The sequence below is a fragment of the Microchirus variegatus genome (genome assembly GCF_963457635.1).
Source record: "Microchirus variegatus genome assembly, chromosome: 21".
In the NCBI taxonomy this organism is placed as follows: Eukaryota; Metazoa; Chordata; class Actinopteri; order Pleuronectiformes; family Soleidae; genus Microchirus; species Microchirus variegatus.
In genome coordinates this window covers 323,567-345,000 of record NC_139822.1, presented here as the reverse complement: position 1 = coordinate 345,000, position 21,434 = coordinate 323,567, and the positions used below count along the sequence as shown (strand labels likewise).

General features: G+C 40.3%; 1 protein-coding gene across 1 annotated transcript in view; it reads left to right on the top strand.

Annotated features, from left to right (window-relative positions):
* Window positions 1–12,491: 12,491 nt before the first annotated feature.
* Window positions 12,492–21,434, top strand: part of pdss2 (prenyl (decaprenyl) diphosphate synthase, subunit 2) — a 34,922-nt gene continuing 25,979 nt past the window's right edge. The window contains exons 1-2 of the mRNA XM_083907946.1: window positions 12,492–12,949; window positions 21,078–21,212. Of these exons, the coding sequence (XP_083764072.1) occupies window positions 12,702–12,949; window positions 21,078–21,212 (383 nt within the window). The 5' untranslated portion in view covers window positions 12,492–12,701. The remainder of the gene's footprint in view (window positions 12,950–21,077; window positions 21,213–21,434) is intronic.

Below are 21,434 nucleotides of genomic sequence, written 5' to 3'. Positions count from 1 at the left end.
CGAGGTCTTTTAGGTTTCGTTTTCTCCACTCTTGCGTAGCTTTGACGTAACTGGCTGTTATCGACTGCAATGATTGGTAGACGGCGGTAGGTGGCGCCACATGCCAAAACATGATTTCAAAACATAAACATGATTTGCAGTCTGCAAAATATATTTTTTAATGCAAATATTTTGGCTGTACTGTTGTTTTTGGTGAGTTCAGTTTGTTATATGAACATTATTACTGAGTCTCTGTGACATATTAGGAGGATTTTATGATCAGTTGATTTAGATTTATTACATAATGCACCTTTAAACAAACTTAAACTAAATTAGGGGTAATTTATTTCATTTCTGACAATGAACCCTACAAGAATTGGAAGTAGAATTAATTTATTTGCACTTAGTCATGGTGAAGTTAGCCCATCCTTTATTTTTTTAACACACATTTTAATCCGGGAACCCCACATGCTGTTTAAATGTTACACAGTGGAGCTTTTGACCTTTTATATGTTGAAATTTAGGTTGTGACTTCCATCTGCATCTTCCATGTGTTTCCTCTACCAGATTGTAGTTACACTTGTTAGAGAGTAGCTGATGACTTTAATTAAATGAAATGTTTAACGGAAAGTCAAAACTCAACTCAAACATAATCCTGAGTCATGTTCATGAGTTTGTGGAGCATTAAATGTTGGAGAAATCTCTGAAAATCCAGAAAAGTTGAGGTGAAATACTGCACATTTAATTTTGCCATTAGATTGGTGTAACAGAGATAGAGAATTGCATGTTAAGAAAGTTTAATTGGCCCTTTCTATTTTCACAGAACAACCATTTTGACACGATTTGGTAGGAAAAGCATGAGTGTTATTAATGTCTCTGTTTAGTCCGTGTACAGTCAGTGCAGTGAGCCAGCGTGCAAACTGAAACTGAGGAAGCTAAATGGATCTCAGCCATCATTCATTTGTTTATTTCCACCGAAATGTCTGACGTGAAAAAAAGGCCTGTAGTCATTTCGCTGCTAGGAGAAACAGATGCTGCACCAGTCTGTCTCTCCACGCCGAGCCACAGACAGGACTTCTACATCGACAATTAAAAATAAAAAATAAAAAAAATGCCTCCACTGATCAACAGTTTCAGTCAACACCATTTTTTCCAGACATATTTAAAAGGAATTCGATGATTCAGAGGCTCCAAAATGACCTTGACTTTCGCCATCAGGAGCTAATCACCTTATCCTCGGGTCCAAGTGAACATCTGCAATAAAAGCGAAGGAATTTCTTCATCATCCTCTTCATATAGTGTGTTTAAAAGAAAGAGACATGCAGCTAGACAAACAGAGAACGCACAATGTGACTGCTGTGGCCGAAAATAACGTGAGAGCAACCTTCATGTCAGAGGTGTTAAGTCAGAGTCAAGGGCACTTTAAATGCTGCAGGTTTTTCTTGAGCAGCCCTTGTCACCTAATAAACCAGTGTAAGCACATTTACTGTATATGTACAATCATTAGCTTTCAAGTTAACCTACACAATATATTTAAGGGGACGTATAATGCAAAATCAACTTTTTAATAATTTAAATCCTCATATTTGTGACTCTTGAGGTCCTATCAGTCGGCAAAGTGTGAACAAAGATGACTCACTCATGTTTTTGTGGTCCTCCTCAGTCTAAGTACAGGAGATAAAACACGTGATGTTGACTTCCGCACTCATTGGGACGTCACAATACGCTAAATTCCGGGAATTGTTGTCTGGAGGAGCTCCATAAAACACGCGACAGTGCTGGCGAGGGCAACGGTATGCGAAAACTGGTAGTCCGCGAAGTCTGCGAAAAGTTCTATTCTTGGCTCCACAATGCAGCACAGAGTTCTACACAAACTTCCAGCCTCAGAGGATTTAGAATTCAGAGCCTGCAAATGATCACTTTTCCGAATGCTAACTGCTGTTAGCTCCCAGTAGCCTCTGTGGCTGATGTCATTTCCTGTCCCTTAAGTTTCATTTTACTTTTTTCTTTGGACGTGGACCTAAAGAGATACTACTAAACCAAGCGTTCTGAACAGGGCTGTTTTGGCAGAGTGAACTGCTGTGGTGCTTCATCCTTATGGTATTTTGACCAAAGCATGTCACAGACATGTTCATTAGGACATCAGGGAACTAGTTTAACTTGGAGAAATAGGGCATAATATGGGAGCTTTAACACTATGATGGAATTTGCATATGTGTATGTGTATGTAATATGTCATTAGTGGACAGTAACAACAATAGCTTCAGTTCAGAGGGAGAGAGAAAAAGGATAAAAGACACTAGCACTAACACAAACAAATGAAGGGAAACATGTATCGCACGAGGCCAAAGGAAACATTCGAAGTGTGTTGATTTTGCAATGAACCATCAAATAAAAAAGTCCATCTGTGTCCTTTAAAAGAGCGTTGCTTCTTCTCACCCAGGTTGTTCCATGATAAGTCTGTGCCTAAAAAAAATTTAAAATTAAAAAATAAAAAAAATTCACAGATGTCTCACATTTCAGATTGGTACTGCTTCCATTGTGTTCAAACACCCGAAGGAAGATTTGTCACCAATTTAACAGTCCAGTTTCACTTTGGAACGTCTGTGAGAGACAAGACGAGTATGGAATTAGATTTGTGTCAATATTTTCAAACAAGACTTTTCGCGGAGCAAACAACACTTTAAGAAGCAGATAAAATATTGATGTAATCATTCAAAAATATTGCATTTTACTGTTTGAAAATACACTCGTTTGATATTTTATTTGCTTCGTTAAAAGTGTTGTTTGAAAATATTGACACAAATCTAATTCCATAGATGTGTGTCTCATAGAGGACACATGTACATCAATTCAATCGTATTTTAAATGTTTTTCCACAAGTGGATTGATCGATAATCATGAACGTCTCTGTATCCAGACAAGGTTTAAATACAAAAACTGTAGCTGCAGCATAACTAGAGTTCCAGTTATATTAGAGCAGTCCATTTCGAGCAGTGGTCACACCAACACGGTGCCCAAGGGCACTTGGTTCCCCACAGACGGCCAATAAGAGTGCCCACAGCACAGTCCTGAAGAGAGTAATGACCACAGGTATGTAGTAGCTGTATATGAATTTAACAACATTTGGTAAACAACAATATAAAGCTGCTGCTGCTGCTGAGGACTGGGCATGCGTAGAACCCAATTGTAATTGCTCAAATTCTTATTATTATCTTTCTCTGCTGGGAATCTAGAAGTTGACCCCCTAAAGTGCGTGAACACAGACGAAAATTGCCACACACACCATTTGAAAAATTCAATAAAATAAAGGAATTGCGAAAAACCAATGCAAAATGGCTCAGGAACGGCCTAAATTTAGTTGCGCCGACTTTCCCAGAAATTTGGTGGGAACATTGTTTGGCCCAACAGAACAAGGCAAGGCAAGGCAAGGCAAGTTTATTTGTATAGCACCATTCTTACACAAGGCAATTCATAGTGCTTTACAGGCAGGAAATACATTTGAAATTAAAACACAATCAATTAAAAAATCAAGTAAAGAAATTAAAACCATTTAAAACATCAAACAATTTAAAATCAAGCAGAAATGAGTGTAACATAAAATCATTTGAAATTTAAGCACAATAAATTCAAAAATCAATTATGAAATTAAAACAATTTAAAACATTAAACAATTTAAGATCAACAATTTAAAACATTTAACAACTTAAAATCATGCACAAAAAAAATGCAATTTAAAATCATTATTTTAAAATTATTAAAATCATTAAAAAGGAAAGTTAAAGTGGTTAAAATTGGTAATATTAGAAAGCTGCAGTAAACAATAATGTTTTTAACCCTGATTTAAACAAGCTGACAGTTTGTGCACGCCTCAGGTGTTCAGGGAGCTTGTTCCACAGGTGAGGACCATAGAAGCTAAATGCAGCTTCGCCCTGCTTGGTTCTGACCCTGGGGACGCTGAGTAAACCTGTCCCTGATGACCTGAGGGGTCTGGACGCTTCATAATCAATGAGCAGCTCTGACATGTATTTAGGCCCAAGACCATTCAGCGACTTGTAGACTAGTAGCAGGATTTTAAACTCGATCCTTTGACTCACAGGGAGCCAGTGCAATGATTTAAGGACAGGTGTGATATGGTCCATTTTCTTACTGTTGGTCAGGACTCTGGCAGCAGCATTCTGGATGAGCTGCAGCTGCTTGATTGATTTTTTACTAAGACCTGTGAAGACACCATTACAATAATCTAACCTACTAAGAATAAATGCATGAACAAGTTTTTCCATGTCTTGTTGAGACAGAAATCCTTTGATTCGTGCAATGTTTTTGAGATGATAATAGGCTGATTTAGTGATGGTCTTTATGTGGCTGTTAAAGTTCAGGTCTGAGTCCATAACTAAACCAAGATTTCTGGCTTTGTCAGTGGTTTTTAGTGTCATTGAGTCAAGTTGGTCACTGACCTCAAGCCTCGCATTTTTGGGACCAAAAACAATAACTTCTGTCTTTTCTGCATTGAGCTGGAGAAAATTCTGGCCCATCCACTGATTGACTTGTTGAATACACTCACTCAGCAACTGTAATGGACCGTAATCATGAGGTGACACTGTAATATAGAGTTGTGTGTCATCAGCATATGAGTGGTATGAGATGTTATGATATTCCATGATCTGGGCCAGTGGGAGCATGTAGATGTTGAACAAGAGTGGCCCAAGAATGGAGCCTTGAGGGACCCCACATGTCATCTTTGTTCGCTCAGATTCACAATTGCCCAGTGAGACAAAGAAGTCACGATCTTCTAAGTAAGATTTGAGCCAATTTAGCGCCGTACCAGAAATTCCGACCCACTTCTCCAGTCTTTGGAGCAGCATGTTGTGATCAACAGTGTCGAATGCAGCACTGAGATCCAGTAACACCAACACTGAAGTTTTTGATGCATCATTATTAAGACGTATGTCATTTAAGACCTTTATAAGTGCAGTTTCAGTGCTGTGGTGTGGTCGAAAACCTGACTGGAAAGCATTGAAGAGATTGTTTTGGGTCATGAAAGAGTGAATTTGTTGATAAACAACTCGCTCAATGATCTTGGACAAAAATGCAAGGTTTGATATGGGTCTGTAGTTACTTATTAAAGAGGCATCCAGATTAGGCTTTTTCAAAAGAGGTTTGATCACTGCAGTTTTCAGGGCCTTGGGAAATTGTCCTGATAGAAGAGAAGTGTTAACTATCTTTAATACATCTGGGGCAACACAATTAAAGACATCTTTCAGCAAGCTTGTAGGCAGCACATCAAGACAGCAGGTCGTGGATTTTAGATTCTGAACCGTTTCTGTCAGAGATGTGTGGTCTACGAGTTGAAATGTTTCTAGGTTTCTAGAAGGCTGAGGAGGAACCGGTGACATAACCAAGTTGCCTGCGAAAGAGCCACATGCTGTTTGTCTTATCCCCTGAATTTTATCTGTAAAAAAAGCTGCAAAGTCATTGCATGACTTGTTGGACAGCAGTTCTGGAGGGACAGATACTGTAGGGTTTGTCAGTCTGTCGACTACAGTGAATAAAGTGCGGGCATTGTTGGTGTTATTTCTGATAATCTCAGAGAAAAAAGACTGCCTTGCCATTTTCAATTCTTGGTTATAGATGTGAAGGCTATCTTTATAAATGTCATAATGAACCTGGAGTTTGGTTTTCCGCCATCTGCGTTCAGCCTGCCTACACTCTCTTTTTTGAGCTTTCACCTGAGTGGCGTTCCTCCATGGTGACTTTTTTCTTCCAGAGATAGCTTTGGTCTTAATCGGAGCAATGGCATCCATAACAGTTACAACATTGGAGCTGAAACTATTCACAAGGTCATCAACAGAGGCTGAGGGCAGAGCTGGTGATGATATAAAAGCCTGAGTGAATAATGTACAGGTGTTATTGTTAATAGACCGCTTTCTTATCACCTCCGCTTCTCCTTTGCTAATACTAGCAGGGATGGTCATTTTACAATGAACACTGTAATGATCAGAAAGAGCAATATCAGTCACCACAACATCAGAAATGTTTAGACCCTTGGAAATAATTAGATCCAATGTATGGCCCTTGTTATGTGTTGGATATGTTACATGCTGTGAGAGTCCAAAGGTATCAAGAATATTTAAGAGTTCTTTTGCAGATCCATCATTCACATTATCAACATGAATGTTAAAATCACCCACTAGAACCACACGGTCAAACACAATGCAGATAATAGACAGTAGTTTGGAAAACTCATCAAAAAACATTGCATTATATTTTGGAGGCCTGTAAATGGTTAGAAATATTACACGACATGAGTTTCTCGACTGAACAGCAACATATTCAAAGGAGTTGAAATCTCCATACAGCATTTTCTTGCATTGGAAAGTTTCATTAAACAAAATGGCAACTCCACCTCCCTTCTTATCCACCCTAGCTTCACTAATGAAACTGAAGTTAGGAGGCGTTGATTCAATAAGGACTGCTGCACTATTTTCTTGGCCTAACCAAGTTTCAGTTAGGAACATAAAATCTAGGTGGTGCTGTATAATGTAATCATTAATTAAAAACGATTTGCCTGCTAATGACCTGACATTTAATAGTGCTAGATTTGATGTGTTAGAGGCAGTATCCATACGAGTGTGGACTGACTGCAGCTGACATGGAATAGATGTTAAATTTGATGTTACCCTGTTTCTTGGCAATTTATACATTCTTTTTCTATTACCAATCATGACATGAACTAAAGAAGCTTCCAGTACACTGGGCCCCGACTTTCGCTGGGAATAGTCTGGAGTGACATCTTTAGAGCCTGGACCCAGAACACATCAGCAGTCAGATATAGAAAAATCTAAGTGTGCTGAGCTCTTATCAGCTTGGGGAGAATGAGTCTGACGCCTGTGTAGAAGGGGTGGGGGTGGTGCATGTCTTAACTTTACTGAAGGCAGGGGGCGTTGCAGGGGCATTAGGGGAGAGAAAGGTGCAGTGGGCCGGGGGGTAAATTGTGTCCCAGCGATGACCAGCTTGTTCATTTGGCCAGTGAACTCCAAGAAGGGGGACGAGGGCGACAACATGCTCACAATGGATGGTGAACTAGGTGGGGTTTGGGGGGGTGTGGAAAGTGGATCCTCACAGGCAGCTTTTGGTGTTGAGGATAGAGGATCCTCTTCCTGCTCGCCCTGACATCGCTCAAGATTGTAGCTCACTACAGCTGAGAGTTGTGCTTGGTCTCCTTCATGATGACGTTTATCGTCTGATTGTTTTGGTTCATCTTGCTTCTCGTCCTTGGTGGAGGGAACAGATTGGTGACGAAGGCAGAAAAATATGTTGGACATAAGCAGTTTGGCTCCTGATCTGTTTAGGAAGAGTCCATCTTGCTTAAAAAGATGTCTGCGGTCCCAAAAGAAATTGAAATTGTCCAAAAAATGCACTGAATTGACATCACATATTTTGGAAAGCCATGTGTTCAGGGCCATCAGTCTGCTGAATCTCTCAGCACCTCCTCTGACAGGTGGAAGGGGGCCACTGATCAGGACCTCAACATCTAGGGAGCCGACTGTGTTTAACAGATCAGTAAAATCCTGTTTGAGCATTTCAGACTGCTGCTTCACAACATCATTCATCCCTGTATGCAAAATTATCTTTCTAACAGTCGGGTTTGCTGCAACAATACCAGGGATTCTTGCTGTAATGTCAGGAACCATATCCTTTGGAAAACAGAGAACTTTTATGTTACCACTGCACATGGATCTCACATCTTTGACAGTGGCATCCCCCACAATCAGAGTTTGGGGCCCAGTCGTTATCTTTGCCTGCGGCCTGCTAACTTCTGATTTATGTTCCAACCTTACTCTTTTCAGTGGTGATGAGGATTTTCCAAGGTCATCAGATGGAGATGTAGAATCCAGTAGTAGCGGAGCAAATCTGTTGTACATTTTTACAGTGTTGTACGGGATGTTTGCTGTTGGCTTTTCCTTTAGCAGGTGTCCACAGTTGTGGCCTGCTCTGCACTGGGGTAGAGGAGGAGGAGGATGGTAGTGCTGGCCAGCCGGTAGCATCAGAGATCTCTGGGTGAACAGTTCTGCCTGTTATTCGCCCACCCAGGTCCCACGGGACATATTTCTTCTTTGGCTTTGCCCCGAGAGTGTTCCAGGGAGGGCCTGAAGATTTACTGCGAAGATCACAGCCCTTCTGTTGCTTTACAGTCTTATCGGTGCTAACTAGCTGTCTGTTAGCATTCTCTTGTGCGCTCATTTGTCTGAAAGGAAGAGTGGTTTCATTTCCACACAGTCCATTAATCTCCACAACAAAAACATTTTTCATGTGGCGTTTTGCAAGTTTCGTAATTGAACGAACTTGTCTGAGTTTATCGTAGCAACACACGAAAAAACGCATCAAATTGTACTAGACCCATCCAAGATTCGCCCTCGAACATGTCTACAAACATGGATTTGACCTAAACGGCATGTCGGCCATTTTGAATTACGCCGTTTCAGCGTTAAACAGGTAGTGCCATGTAACTCTCCCGTATTTTGACCGATTGGCTCGAAACCTGATATGTGAGACCAAGGGCCTGCACTGAACACATCTGATGAAAAATTACCTGCACACAGGAAGTACATTGTCCGAAACCGGAGGTGCCCTATAACTCGCCTGTACATTGACCGATTGACTCAAAAAACTTCACGTGGGACAAGTGACTGGCCAAAAGACCAGAGTCCAGGGCTTACCCAGCATGGTGGTGGTAATGTATGAGATTATACATGTTTTCGTATGATCACATGGTAAAATATCATCAGTATTTCTCATGACAATAAAATAACAGATTGTGATTTTTCTAACAGATACTGCAATCGCAAATCAATTTGCAATACATTTTTTAAAGTCGCTTCAGTATGTACTGTAGCATTGAATAAATTGAAAGTGTTTGGCAGTGGATTTCCTCAGTTAGCGTCTAATGCATAGCAGTGCTGTTACCACCATACAGTATCTGGCAGACAGTATCAAGGGACCTTTAATAAATCATTTTTGCTTTCAGCATTGATTTATTTGTCTGTTGGGCTCTATACAAATCTCTGAGGGGAGCAGGTGATGCTGCTCGAGGCACGGTGACACTCGTTTCAGCCAGGAAATCAGCAGCAACCTGTTATGCACTCGGGTGAAAACCCAGAAGAGGACTCAGACAGAAGGATGCAAAGACCAATCTCTTTACTTAGTAGAAAATCTGAGGTAAATCCAAAGTAAATCATACACGAGAAAAATCACTCCGGGAAAAAATGTTGGGAAGCTACCAATGAACTGAAACAGGGGAATATACTATACTAAAAGAGGTTTGGGATAATAATAATAAGTGACAGGTGCAAACAAAAGTCAATACCATAATAAAATTGAGTGCTTAGCATAGACAGTCTATATAAAAATACACTGTTTCCTCAGTGATGCTCATCAGGAAACAAGAGTGTATCGAAGAGCCACCAGGGGGCGACTCTACTGGTTGCATAAAGAACTGAAAATTCAAAATGTGCTACACATAATGAACACCAGTGTGACTGACAGCTGTTATGAATTTGCACCTGGTTACTACTTGGTGCCGTTTCTCCTGCCTTGCAAACCACCGTCACGCCTGCATCACAAGACTTTTACCTCCAGCTACAGCTGTTTGGTTTAGTATATCATCACTGTAATAAGGGGTGCAGTCAAAGAGGTGGGGGCTTTACCTCAAACAGTATGTACTTCAAAAAACACACAATAAAATCCCTTCAGTTATAATGTGCACAATGTGAAGCTCAGAACGGCTGGATCAAGAAACCAAACGGCAGCTTTCCCTGCATTACATAACACATATGATACTGTTAATGTGCTTGATTTTTGGTGTATTCAAACCAGTGAGATCGTATCTCTGCGTTATGAAAGCTGTCTTTGACAGACTGTCTCTTCAGTGCAGTAACGAGCGTATAGTGCGGAGTAGGTTTCAATGAAAGCATTGTTAGAAACAGCACTGCTGGGGCATTTCCCTCATCTGTGGAACTGTTATTGTCACAAGGATTGTATTAGTGAGCTGCTTTTTCACAACATTTCAGGATTTTCTCTTCCTTCTTTTTTTAACATCAGAATGACCTTGGAAGATTGTATGGTTTTGAGGAAGTTCGTCAGATTATATTCAAAACTATGTGTTTTCACACCAAGGTAAACGTCCTTATAACTTTCAATTATTTGACAATAGCAGTGATTATATATTAGTGGTGATCAAACATTAATAACACATCAACAGCTGACCACAGATCAGTGTGTTCCTTGTCCTATGACGATGTTAATCACACACAGTAGGCAGACAACACATTTACAGCACATGCTCCCTAATGTTACAAGACTGTAGTGGTGAGGGCGGTTTCTGTTTTGTGAACATTTGTTGGAGAGGTTTTATTTTATGCTTTGCCTGTTTTGCATTTTGCGAACTTTAGCTGTTTAGGCGGTAATTCAAATTCCATTACTGGATCATAATTATTTGGTGAATTAGACAATGATTCAATCAAGTCTAAGTGGTTTAAAAGGGCTGAAATAAACCAACTGGACATTTTTGTTTTGTTTTTTTGGTCTCTTGCCCCTTTGAATAAAAACAAGTTTGACATGCATTGATTTTGATGGTATTGCATACAAAAGTAATCAATGATAGAAAAATACAACTGTAAAGGGAGGAAAAATAATAGAAGATATACAGGAATAAAATTATAATATCAGCAATAAAAGAAATGAAAAGTTAATAAAAGAAGGTATGGGTTAATTGGAGACAATTAATGATACAAAAATACAAAATCAATATATATATATTTTTTTTAATTTCTTTTTTAAAAGAAATTTAAGCACTCCGTATATGTGGTTCTCAAACTTTTTATACGAAGTACCACCTGAGAAAATATTCAGTAACACTATTATAACCAACGTTGTTAGATTTATTCCCAATAAGATGATTTGCTCTTCCATCAGTCAAAATTCCTCAGCTCCACTCTAATCACATACCCCGGTATATACAGTGGAAGAGCATTTCAGTGGGCCGGTCAACCCCTGTACTACTATTTTGTGTTGCATGTACAGTAAACGGATACAAATAGATACACAATGTTATACATTATTTAGCACTTATTTATTGAAATGGCTGCTAGCTTTGTGCAAAAAAGTTAAGTAACAAAACCACCAACATTCGGTTATAAGTCACAACTGGCTCTTACAAAATTAGAGGTAACAATATAAACAACATAAGGTGCAATAGCCACAATAGGCTGTTTGCAGAAATATAAGTAACTACTGCAATGCACTGTATATTGGCATTTCCCAGACTTCTCTCAGTCGCCTTCAACTTGTTCAAAACGCTGCTGCCCGTCTTTTAACCAACACTAATAGAAGAGAGCACATCACCCCTGTTCTACACTCTCTCCATTGGCTTCCAGTCTCTTTTAGAATCGATTTTAAACTTTTAATGTTTGCCTTTAAAGCTCTTCATGATCTTGCCCCATCTTATTTATCTGAGCTTTTAACTGTTCGTGATCCGGGTAGAGCTCTGAGGTCAAACAACCAAATGTTGCTGGAAGTGCCCAGGTCAAAATATAAACACTGGGGTGATCGAGCCTTTGCTGTTGCTGCTCCCAGGCTCTGGAATAAACTCCCTGTTGAGATGCGTCTTATCTCTGACCTGGGCCTCTTCAAATCAAGGCTAAAAACCTATTTATTTAGGATGGCTTTTAATACCGAGTAGTATGGTGACACTTTTTATCTTTTGTCTTCTTATCTTTTATCTGATTCTATCTTATTTTATTTTGCACTATTTTATTGTTTTTATTGTTTTTAATTACTTTTATGTGTTTCCTCTTTATTTATTTATTTCTTGTAAAGCACTTTGGATCACCGAAAGGATTGTTGTAAAGGGCTGTATAAATAAAGTACATTTACATTTACATTTACTTCTCAGATCCTCAAAAGAGACTTGAAGTGTACTGGCAGCGTCACCAAATATTTTTATTCTTGTGGAACATATTTGACATACTACATTTGTAGCAACATTTGTAACATTTGTAACATATCTATAGATATAGATTTGTAACATATCAATAGATATAGATATGTTACAGTCATCCGTTGGGTGTGTTTCACCAGGAAAAGCACAGGTGTTACTGATAGCATTAACGATGCGTCTGATACACCTGTGCTTTGGCTGGTCCAATATGTTACAGTGCTGGTTGGTGGCTACAGGTGTGTAGAATTTTAAATTAGACTTAATTTAAGTGATGTTTTGTGAATGTTTTACGTGCTGAATGAAGTCAAAGAAACATTTAAGAACGTAAGTGTTTTCATCTCATGCTAAAATTGTGTTTAACTTTGACAAAATGACCAGTAATTGAAAAACAGTCAGATTCTTCGACGTGGTTTGGTCAGGGCTGCTCTTCAGGCGCTTGGGTGTATGTGGAAATATACGTCATCACGTTTTACAACGTCACGTATTACGTGATTCAAGATGGCGGCGTCCTGTGACAGGTCGTGTGTTTTGATAGTAGTGAGTTAAGTCTGTTCGTGTTATAAAATATATGTTTTTCCAATATTACAAACGTGATGCAGTTTAACTTCATGTCGCGACGTCAGCAATAGCGAGTTGTGATAGAGTTTAAAGATGGTAGCACGTACCTGAATGACATTTCAGGTAACTGTGTCCTATAGAATACACGTCTCTGACCGAGAGAGACATGCTTCGTTCTACATGGTCTCGACTGAGCTGCAGGACGTTATGCAGCCGAGGACAGAGGACACTGAGTCTGTTCTCCAGCTCAGGACCTTCAAACGTGAACAAAGTGGTTTCCGACGCAGAGAAGATAGTCGGCTATCCAACCTCCTTCATGAGTCTGCGCTGCCTCCTCAGCGATGAACTCAGCAACGTTGCCATGCACGTCAGGAAACTGGTCGGAACTCGGCACCCACTGCTCAGCACTGCAAGGTAACACAGCTCACATGACACTCAGGATTCTCCCCTTTCCTGGTTTTCAGGAAAGTTTGAAAGACATATTGTCCCAGTCACTCAGCTTCAGCATGAATATTATTCACTGACATCAAGTCTCTGAAGTTTTTTCCTTCAGGTGTGCAGAAACATAGCTTTATATTGCTTAACGTTCGTGTGTGTAGAACTGACTTGTTTGTGTCTCTCATCATATAAGTTTGGCAGAATGATTTCCATCTCTTTAACAGTTACAATTAACGTACACCCTGCTGTTTATTATCATCCACTTCATGGTTTATCTGTATGTGTTTTACCCTATTCATTGTTTAAACCGCAGTATCACAGAACCTGTAATTCTTGTCTGAAGTTTACAATGTGTGTCAGTAAATATAAACTGACATGCTTCTGAGGGATTTGGTTTGAGGGAAACACTCACAAAATAACCTGGGATTATTCCTTAACTAAATTTCTCTTTCAGCATTTGATTCATGTCTATCTTTTTGATTTAAACTGGAAAAACAAAATCGCTCAAATCGCTTTGTTCATATATATGTATATTTGCATCCCACATATTTTAAATATCTGCATCTATTAAAAAACAGTAATCTTAAATCATATTTTTATAAATCCAGAGATCATGGAATGACGAGTAAGATGCAGACTCCTCCTTGTGGCACTTCAAAGTTGTATGTTGTATGCGTGTTGGATTTTCCCTAGTGCTGGGCGTGGGGGTGTCCCTACTCTCCAAACCGATAAATTGTATTTATTTTTCTGTGATATGAATTTTTCATATCCTGCAAGACCGGTATTCACTGCTGCACCAGTCATGCAGAAGAACTGTTGTTGGTTGTAGGCAGTGAGCAATTTACTCCCCCACCTTAGCAGAGAACTAACATACCTGGATAATGCGATAATTCATAGTCCGATTACTCCTTCATGTATCTGCTTCCTTGGACTAGAGTCAGACTTGGTGTTCTGTGCATGCACCGAAATTTCCTCCCCAGTCACAACGTATGAACTGCAGTACTGTTTCCGGAATTCATGCTCCATCTAATTTGTATCACGATTAACAGCAGGTTAAGCTACGAAACGTACCTGTTCGTATGAAGAAAAAAACACATCAAGCGCCATCTTACTGTTCACTTTTTGCTTTTCTATGACCTAAAGGTCGACAGGAAACTGAATTCTATACACACTAGCTTATAGAGATATAGCGCAACCCACCTATGGAGGTGGAATCAGACGTACACGGCAATTAAATCGATTTCATGCTCCTCATGTATAGTCAGACTCTGCAAGTTTTGCGGTTGCCTAGATTAAACTGTGCATGTAAACGCACTGATTGTATGTAGTCTATTCTAAAGAAGTCGCAGCTGCTCACAGGATTTATTATAACCTCTCACCTTCAAAACACAACAGTAGATGAATCATCATGAAAGCAACCAACACCTGCTTCCAACAAGAAACCCTGTAATGGGGCAGGAGAAAACTTAGCCCCTTTTTCAAGAATGTGAATTGTTAAAACTATTATTCAGCTTTAAGAGAAAACACATCCAGATCACAACCAAAGAGAAAACACAGACTAAACAAGAGCAGTGCATATTACCACCATTCCCAGTCTGGTGGATGGATTTTTTTCTTCAGTAAATGCCATCATTTATGAAATTATGTATATTGATTCTCATGCAAAGCAGAGCAAAAGTCTCACCTGTCACAGTCACGTCTATGTGGGAGTAAATCAATTGGATTAGAGGACTCATTCCCTAAACTGTTCCATCCATGTATTTGTTTAATTTACATATGTACTTGCTTAAAGGTAAGGGAGCTGATTTGTCATGCAAGTGCAAAACCACGATTACATAATGATGAGGGAGGAGCTAACCCAGGTCGCATCCTCCAGATCGTCCAATCACTTCAACATAGGAATCACTTTTTTTTGTCACTTTCTTGTGTTTAACCATAAGAAATCGAGAAGTTGGAGAACTAAGCAAAGAGTACGAGAAGAGAGAGTCCTCAAACTCAATCCAGCCATACAGACGGGCATGTTTGAAACAGGAGCCCAAGGGTGTAATAACCTATACACCTAAATCTGATATGACAATCCATTTGGGTGTTGTAGCACTGGGTGGGGGTGCTGAGGAGGGAAGTAGACCTCTTGACAGTCTGACTCCTCTCTGTCAGCTTGGGTTGGCTGGTTCGTATTTCCCACTGTGTCTCCGCCTTGGACGCACGGCAGATAAAAATATCCACAACAGCAGACAGGCAGACCCTCGTGGAGTTGGGTTTCGGTTTTTCCTTTCCTTTCATTCTCAAAAACTGCAGCTCAGCTAACTTTGGCCCAAAGTCTGGAGTTACAGCAAGGGGACTGTGGCCCAGGGTAGGAAACTTAACTTGCTTTAAGGACAGTCCTTGAGAGTTGGACCAGAATCCACTTTGATCCCTGCTCTCTACCTTTCCACAGCATTTGTTTGCAGTCTCACCTTTGACCTTTAGTGCCTTAATATAGTGGCCATTAAAGCCCCGTTTCCAACAAGCAGCACAGTAGATGCCCCTTGATACATCATGCAATTATTTGCATTTGCATAAACTGTTGAGAAGGGTTCCAAAATAACTGATTTATACCATGCCAATATTTGGAACACTTCCACAGTGATCCTGGCCCTGCAGGGTGGAGCTAGACTCACTGCAGTCTGTTGATTGGTGTTTTTCTGTGCAGCCTGCAGCCCTCTCTTGAACAAAGCTTGTCCTCCTCTTGTGATGAACAGCCACATACCAAAAAAAAAGAAAACACATGCTGCATGTCCTCAATTTTTGCTCTTTGTTTATTTATGTTGCGTTTTTCCTCTTGGTGGAATTTATTAGCGAGCTGCACTGTGTCATGCTGGTATGTTAAAGCAGCTGCGTAAATAGCGACATCATTTATGTATCCGGCCCACACACCCCTTGGTGAAAACAGAAGATCAGGGCGCACCGTTTCAAATTGTACCGTGACCAGCTGAACCGCACTGTACCACTTGGTTGTAGCAAGGTTTAAGGCGACTTCAGCTGATGCACAACAATATGTTTACCTGCTACAGCAGCAGTGTTGACATCAGTGAATTAAACGCTTACATGTAGCTCTTAGCAACAAGGTTGCAGCTTTGAAGATAAGAAGAAATGGGGAAGAGAAGAGTTGATAAGGCCAGAGCAAGTGGGGGAGTATTTGCAGAGGAGACACTAAATCCAAAAATCCAAACACGTACAGCTTTGGAAGTCTTTACAAAACATTGTAACCTTTTCCTTCATTGTTGACTTTTTGATCTGAAGCCCATGAAAGCTTAAAGTCAAACTGATTTCCCTCAATCCTCAACGTTAACTCTTCACAGTAAGTAAGAAGAAAAACAAAATGACTGTTCAATCATGAGGTCGAAAAATAACTATTTTTAACACCGTTGATTAAACTGGTTTGACAGTAGCCTGGCAACACAAGCAGGAAACCCACAGACTGCCATGAGATTTTCATTCAGATGCAAAAACAAAATACCTTTTAATTAGTTAAACAAATAAAAAAATGAAGAGTTACGTTGTCTCGACTGATGACAAAAGTGTAAAAATTAAATAGCTATTTAAAAACAAACAAAAAAACTTGTGGCTGGTACAGAGACTTGTGATGATTTAAAAAAATTGGTTTTGTCCTTTAGTTTCATGTTAATGTGATACAATAATGCAAAACTGAAATTCAATATAATGCTACCAGATTACTTGTATGTTCTGGATCAAAGTATTTCATCCAGTATATCAGTAATGTATTTCTTAGCTGCATTCTAGAATCTGTTTAATATTATCGGCAATACAAAATCATTCTGGATTACTCCTCCTTTTTTCATTTTCACCTACATTTAGGATCTATAAATAAATAATGATTCTCCTACTTTATTCTCTGATGATTATATTCATCGCTTTGTCGTTAAAAAATGCAATTTCTCACGCTTAAGAGACTGGAAATTACAAAAAACATAATTAGATCATGGAAACATTCAAATAAAATAATTCAAGACGAAGTCCTCAAAATGAGTCTGGACGTCAGAGGTAAATCTGTCCCATTAATTGTGTCCATTAGACACATACAACATTATCAGATCAATATGACACAGCATGTGAGGTCATGTATTTGCATACATTAATTCCAGCAGCCGTGCTCGATGGCTGAAGTCCCTGAATTCCTGCGCCGCAGTTTGCGAGCAGAAGGCGTGGTGACCTGTTCACAACCCTTTAAAATGACAGCGACCCATTTCTCTCTCTTTCTGCCCCCCCCTCCTCCTCCTCCCTCACTGTGGCCCCCTCTCTCTCTCTCTCTTTTTTGCACATCATCCTCGCCCCACCCCTTTGCAGGAGGGCGGTTGTGATTGATTGATGTGTGCTGGTGTGGATAGTGACACAAATATTAATCATGTGCCACCCTCAGGCCACAGTGGCTCACACGGACTCCTCAGGAGGAGAGGACAGCAGCTTCATAATTTTTTTTTTTGCTCTCAAGCATGTTTTGTGTTCCACAGGCCAGGCCGTGCTGCTGCATCCATCAGTGCGCCACACTTGCTGCTCTTCTCCAACTGTGTAAAAAATTTAGAGTTGTCCATAAATAAATATCATGAGCTACATAATGTCATGAATCTTTTCGAAACACCGCGTGTGACGTGTTTTATGAGATAGGTTTGGGTTTTGGGGAAGGAACAAAGCATCCGGGCATGTCACACACCACTCCAGAATCTCTCTCATATTTCTTTTGTCATCTTTTCTTGCGTTTCTGTCTGGCCTCTTATTCCCTCCATCTCTCTGCATCCCCTCCCTCTCTTCATGCTCCATCTCTCACATCCTCTCTTGTCTCAGTTCTTCTACCTCCCCCTGTGGCGCAGGAGTGGGTGAGCGAAGGTGGGGGGTGGAGGGAGGGGTGGTGAGGCCAGTATCTGGGCATCGAGCGGAGGGGGGCGTGGCCACTTGTCTGCCTCGGAGCCCCTAACGAGAGCGTGATTCATGGCACAAGGGTCTCCCATAGGAGCAGGATTAGAGGTGCTCTGTCTAACTGCTCCCCAGAGAGAGTAAAAAGATATTTAATCTGCCCACCACGCAGCCAGCTACCACTGTGCACTGTGTGTGTGGGGGGGTGTGTGTGTGTGTGTGTGTGTGTGTGTGTGTGTGTGTGTGTGTGTGTGTGTGTGTGTGTGTTTCTGTGAATGTGTCAGAACGTTGCCAGCTAGGGGGCGTGACACTCCACCCCCAACCCCCCAAAAAAGAAAAATGCATTCCCACAGCAGAGCCGATCAATTATATTCCAGTTGCTTTAATATTTCTTCTAAATCTTGCACAATCATTTCTCAGTTCAACAATTTATTCTGATTTTTTACTGCCACAGTTATTATTATTATTATTGGTCCAGATATTAATTCAGCAGAATGGAACTGGTCAATGATAATTAGCTAAGATCTGAATTCAATTTCAGAAATATCAACGATTAAAGATTTCTCTCTGCCTCTTATAACTGACATGAGAATGACATATAATGCAAGCTCAAATAAGGATGTGCACAGAGGCAGAGATCATGCTTTGTGATAAACCCAGAGACCTACCATCACACAGCTCTGCAGAGCATGCTCACATCCCTCAGCTTGCTGTTTTGGTTTCCCAGCTCTGCATTTTACTGTTTTGACTGAATTATATCTCCGTCGTCATGGTAGGAACAAAATATTTGTTGAAGACCTAAAAAAAAAAAAAGCTAAGATTTTAGCTCATTTGCTTAAAATGGTCCATTGGTTAATGCAGGTATGAATTCTAAAGCTGCTTGGTATTACATTTTTACCTTAACAGTTCATTGATGTAATATTATGTTACGTCTTGGCCAATGGGGTAACCTGGGTGCAACATGAAGAAAAGAGCTTCAAAAAGACCACCAGCAACACACAAAACAAACCATTTCAAGGCTCATGATGAGCAAGTTGTCTGCTGGCAGTCAGCAGCACTTTCACACCAGCGAGCACTGGCATAGTTCTTGTACAAGCTCGAGTTCCGTTTGTAACTTTCAGCCAACCACCCCGTGTTCACACTAGAACTAAACTTCCACCTCCCTATACCATCAGAGATCTGCATTGTTCAATGCATAATGTGAGCAAAAGGAAACACAACTGTGTTGCAGATTGCATTGAGCTTGTGTGAGCAAGAATTAAGGGGGACACCGAATTGAAATCACCACCAAGTAAGTAGTCTCTACTGAGATTTTTCTTAGTGTCGTTACCCATTTCCACCATTGTGTTGTCCTTTAATTTCATCTACAGCTTAAATTGACACTTCCACCCATCAGTTTGCAACGAAAAAAGTGTCAGATCAATTTATTTTAAGTGTGAACACAGCAGCAGGTTCAAAATTGGTTTCTAGAACCAGAAGCGTGCCAGAGCTGTACCAGTGTGAGAGGGCTCTGAGGGGCCCCCTTTACACCTCACGTTAAATACGTTTTCTGTGATTGTGTCGCAATTGGATAGCACCAGACAGGTGCAAATACAGGTTAAATACACCTTAGTACAGATTGTTATCTGATCTGCCAAACCACTACGGGGGGGGTGATTGGAGACACATCCTGACTAGATTGAGCAGTAGTGTAAACGATCAGTCTCCACTGCGTCGCTAGTCAACCCACAACATCAATGTGACACAGCTAACGTCAAAGCGGCGACAAAACTCTGCAGTCTCCTCTGCTTTCATTGGTTTTCCGCATGTCAGAGTTAGTGTGGCTAACATAATTGTCATTGTTGATATGGCAGCGCACTCGCGCCATTTTCTACTGCTGGAAAATCTTTGCAGAAGAAGAAGAGGAGGAGGTGACGTGGGGGGGATTACCGTGATCGGATAGCAATCGGATCTTGATGTGGACACCAGAGACGCATGTTAATACCAAGTGTAAATGCATATGGTAAAGTGCTATCTGATGACTATCTGATTGCTATCTGATCATAGAACACCCATTCTAATGCCAGGTGAAAAGGAGGCCTGCATGGTTGAAGGGAAGTCCACTGTAGCTGGTACAATGCAGCCTCTCATACTGACATTTTCTTTGTAGGACCAATGAGCTCCCAGGATTCACCTCGACACTCACACACAATCAACCATGGAAAGGGGAAGTACGACCCTGAACTAAACACGATAACGAAGATTTCTTGCAATAACTGTCAGCCTTTGCACTGAAATTATATTTACATAAGAAGAGAGTCTGACATTGGAAAACACTGCATCAACCACAAGTCAACCTGTTTATTTTCAACTATAACTACTTTCAAACTATCACTGGATCTTAAACATTACTTAAAGTAAGTAGGTCAGTTTAGCTCGCCGGGCATCGCTACTTGATGTCTCCTCATGGTGGCGCTGTTCAAGTGAATGAGGGGAACTTGGGTAGAAGTTACCTGGCTGAAGAAGAGGGAGTTTACAGAGGGATAATGGTGGAGAAGGCTATGTTAAGAGATGCCCCATCCACATTCAATACATAGACTTTTTGCACTTAGGCCTTTTCACAGATGTTTTCTTTTCTTCAGTGAGACAAGATCAACATCTGAGTTTTCCTAGCCTGGGGTCTGAATAGAAACGCTGAAAAACACATTTCACTGTCCCTCAAAGATTCCTACATAAATTCCTACAGTAGAATGACCACTAATGCAACACTCTGCATCTCCTGATATGTTTGATAGCATTTGTATTCAGTTAAATGTACTTTGAGAAGTGCCTTGATCATATATGACATATATTATTAAAGTGTAAACCATATTGCTGTACCTCATATTCTGTTCAATTATAGTGCTTTTATTACTATTTACACACTTTTAAATGTTCCCAGATGTGACCAAATTTAAAGGGGGGAAACACTGACTAAACATTATTTCTTTTTCAATGTATACATTTTGGGTTGGTTTAAAATGTGTCATCACCTGCTGCTTACTGGCCGTGGAAAATGTCTGGCCCAGCTAAATTTCTTGGTTTGTAATTGAACAGCCCTACTCTATACTATATTGTGTATTGTGATAAATATAGTATTTTGCTGACCTTTGTCTTTTTGCATTTGTCATTTGATATACTGTATGTCTAAATGTAATCGTGTGTTTCTTTGCAGAGGCTTTGTCTACGACAACAGGAACAACCTCCAGATGAGGGGTGTGATTGTCCTTCTCATGTCGAAAGCTGCAGGGCCGAGCCAAGTAGCATCTGATCTTCTGGCTCAGGACATGGTCAGCGGCATCTACCCAAGGTAAATCACCTGAAATCACCTAAACACAGGGCTAAGGGGGTTTCAGGAAAGCTTGATGTGGTACATATATTGGGATAAGTCACCAAACAAGGTGGGGATCTTATATTATAACTTAAATGTGTATTTCTTGCTGACGATGCAGCATTCGCACGGACATTTCATAAATGTTTGGAATTGGCCAGATCCAAAGATCCTTTACGTAATAATTAGGGATGAACAATA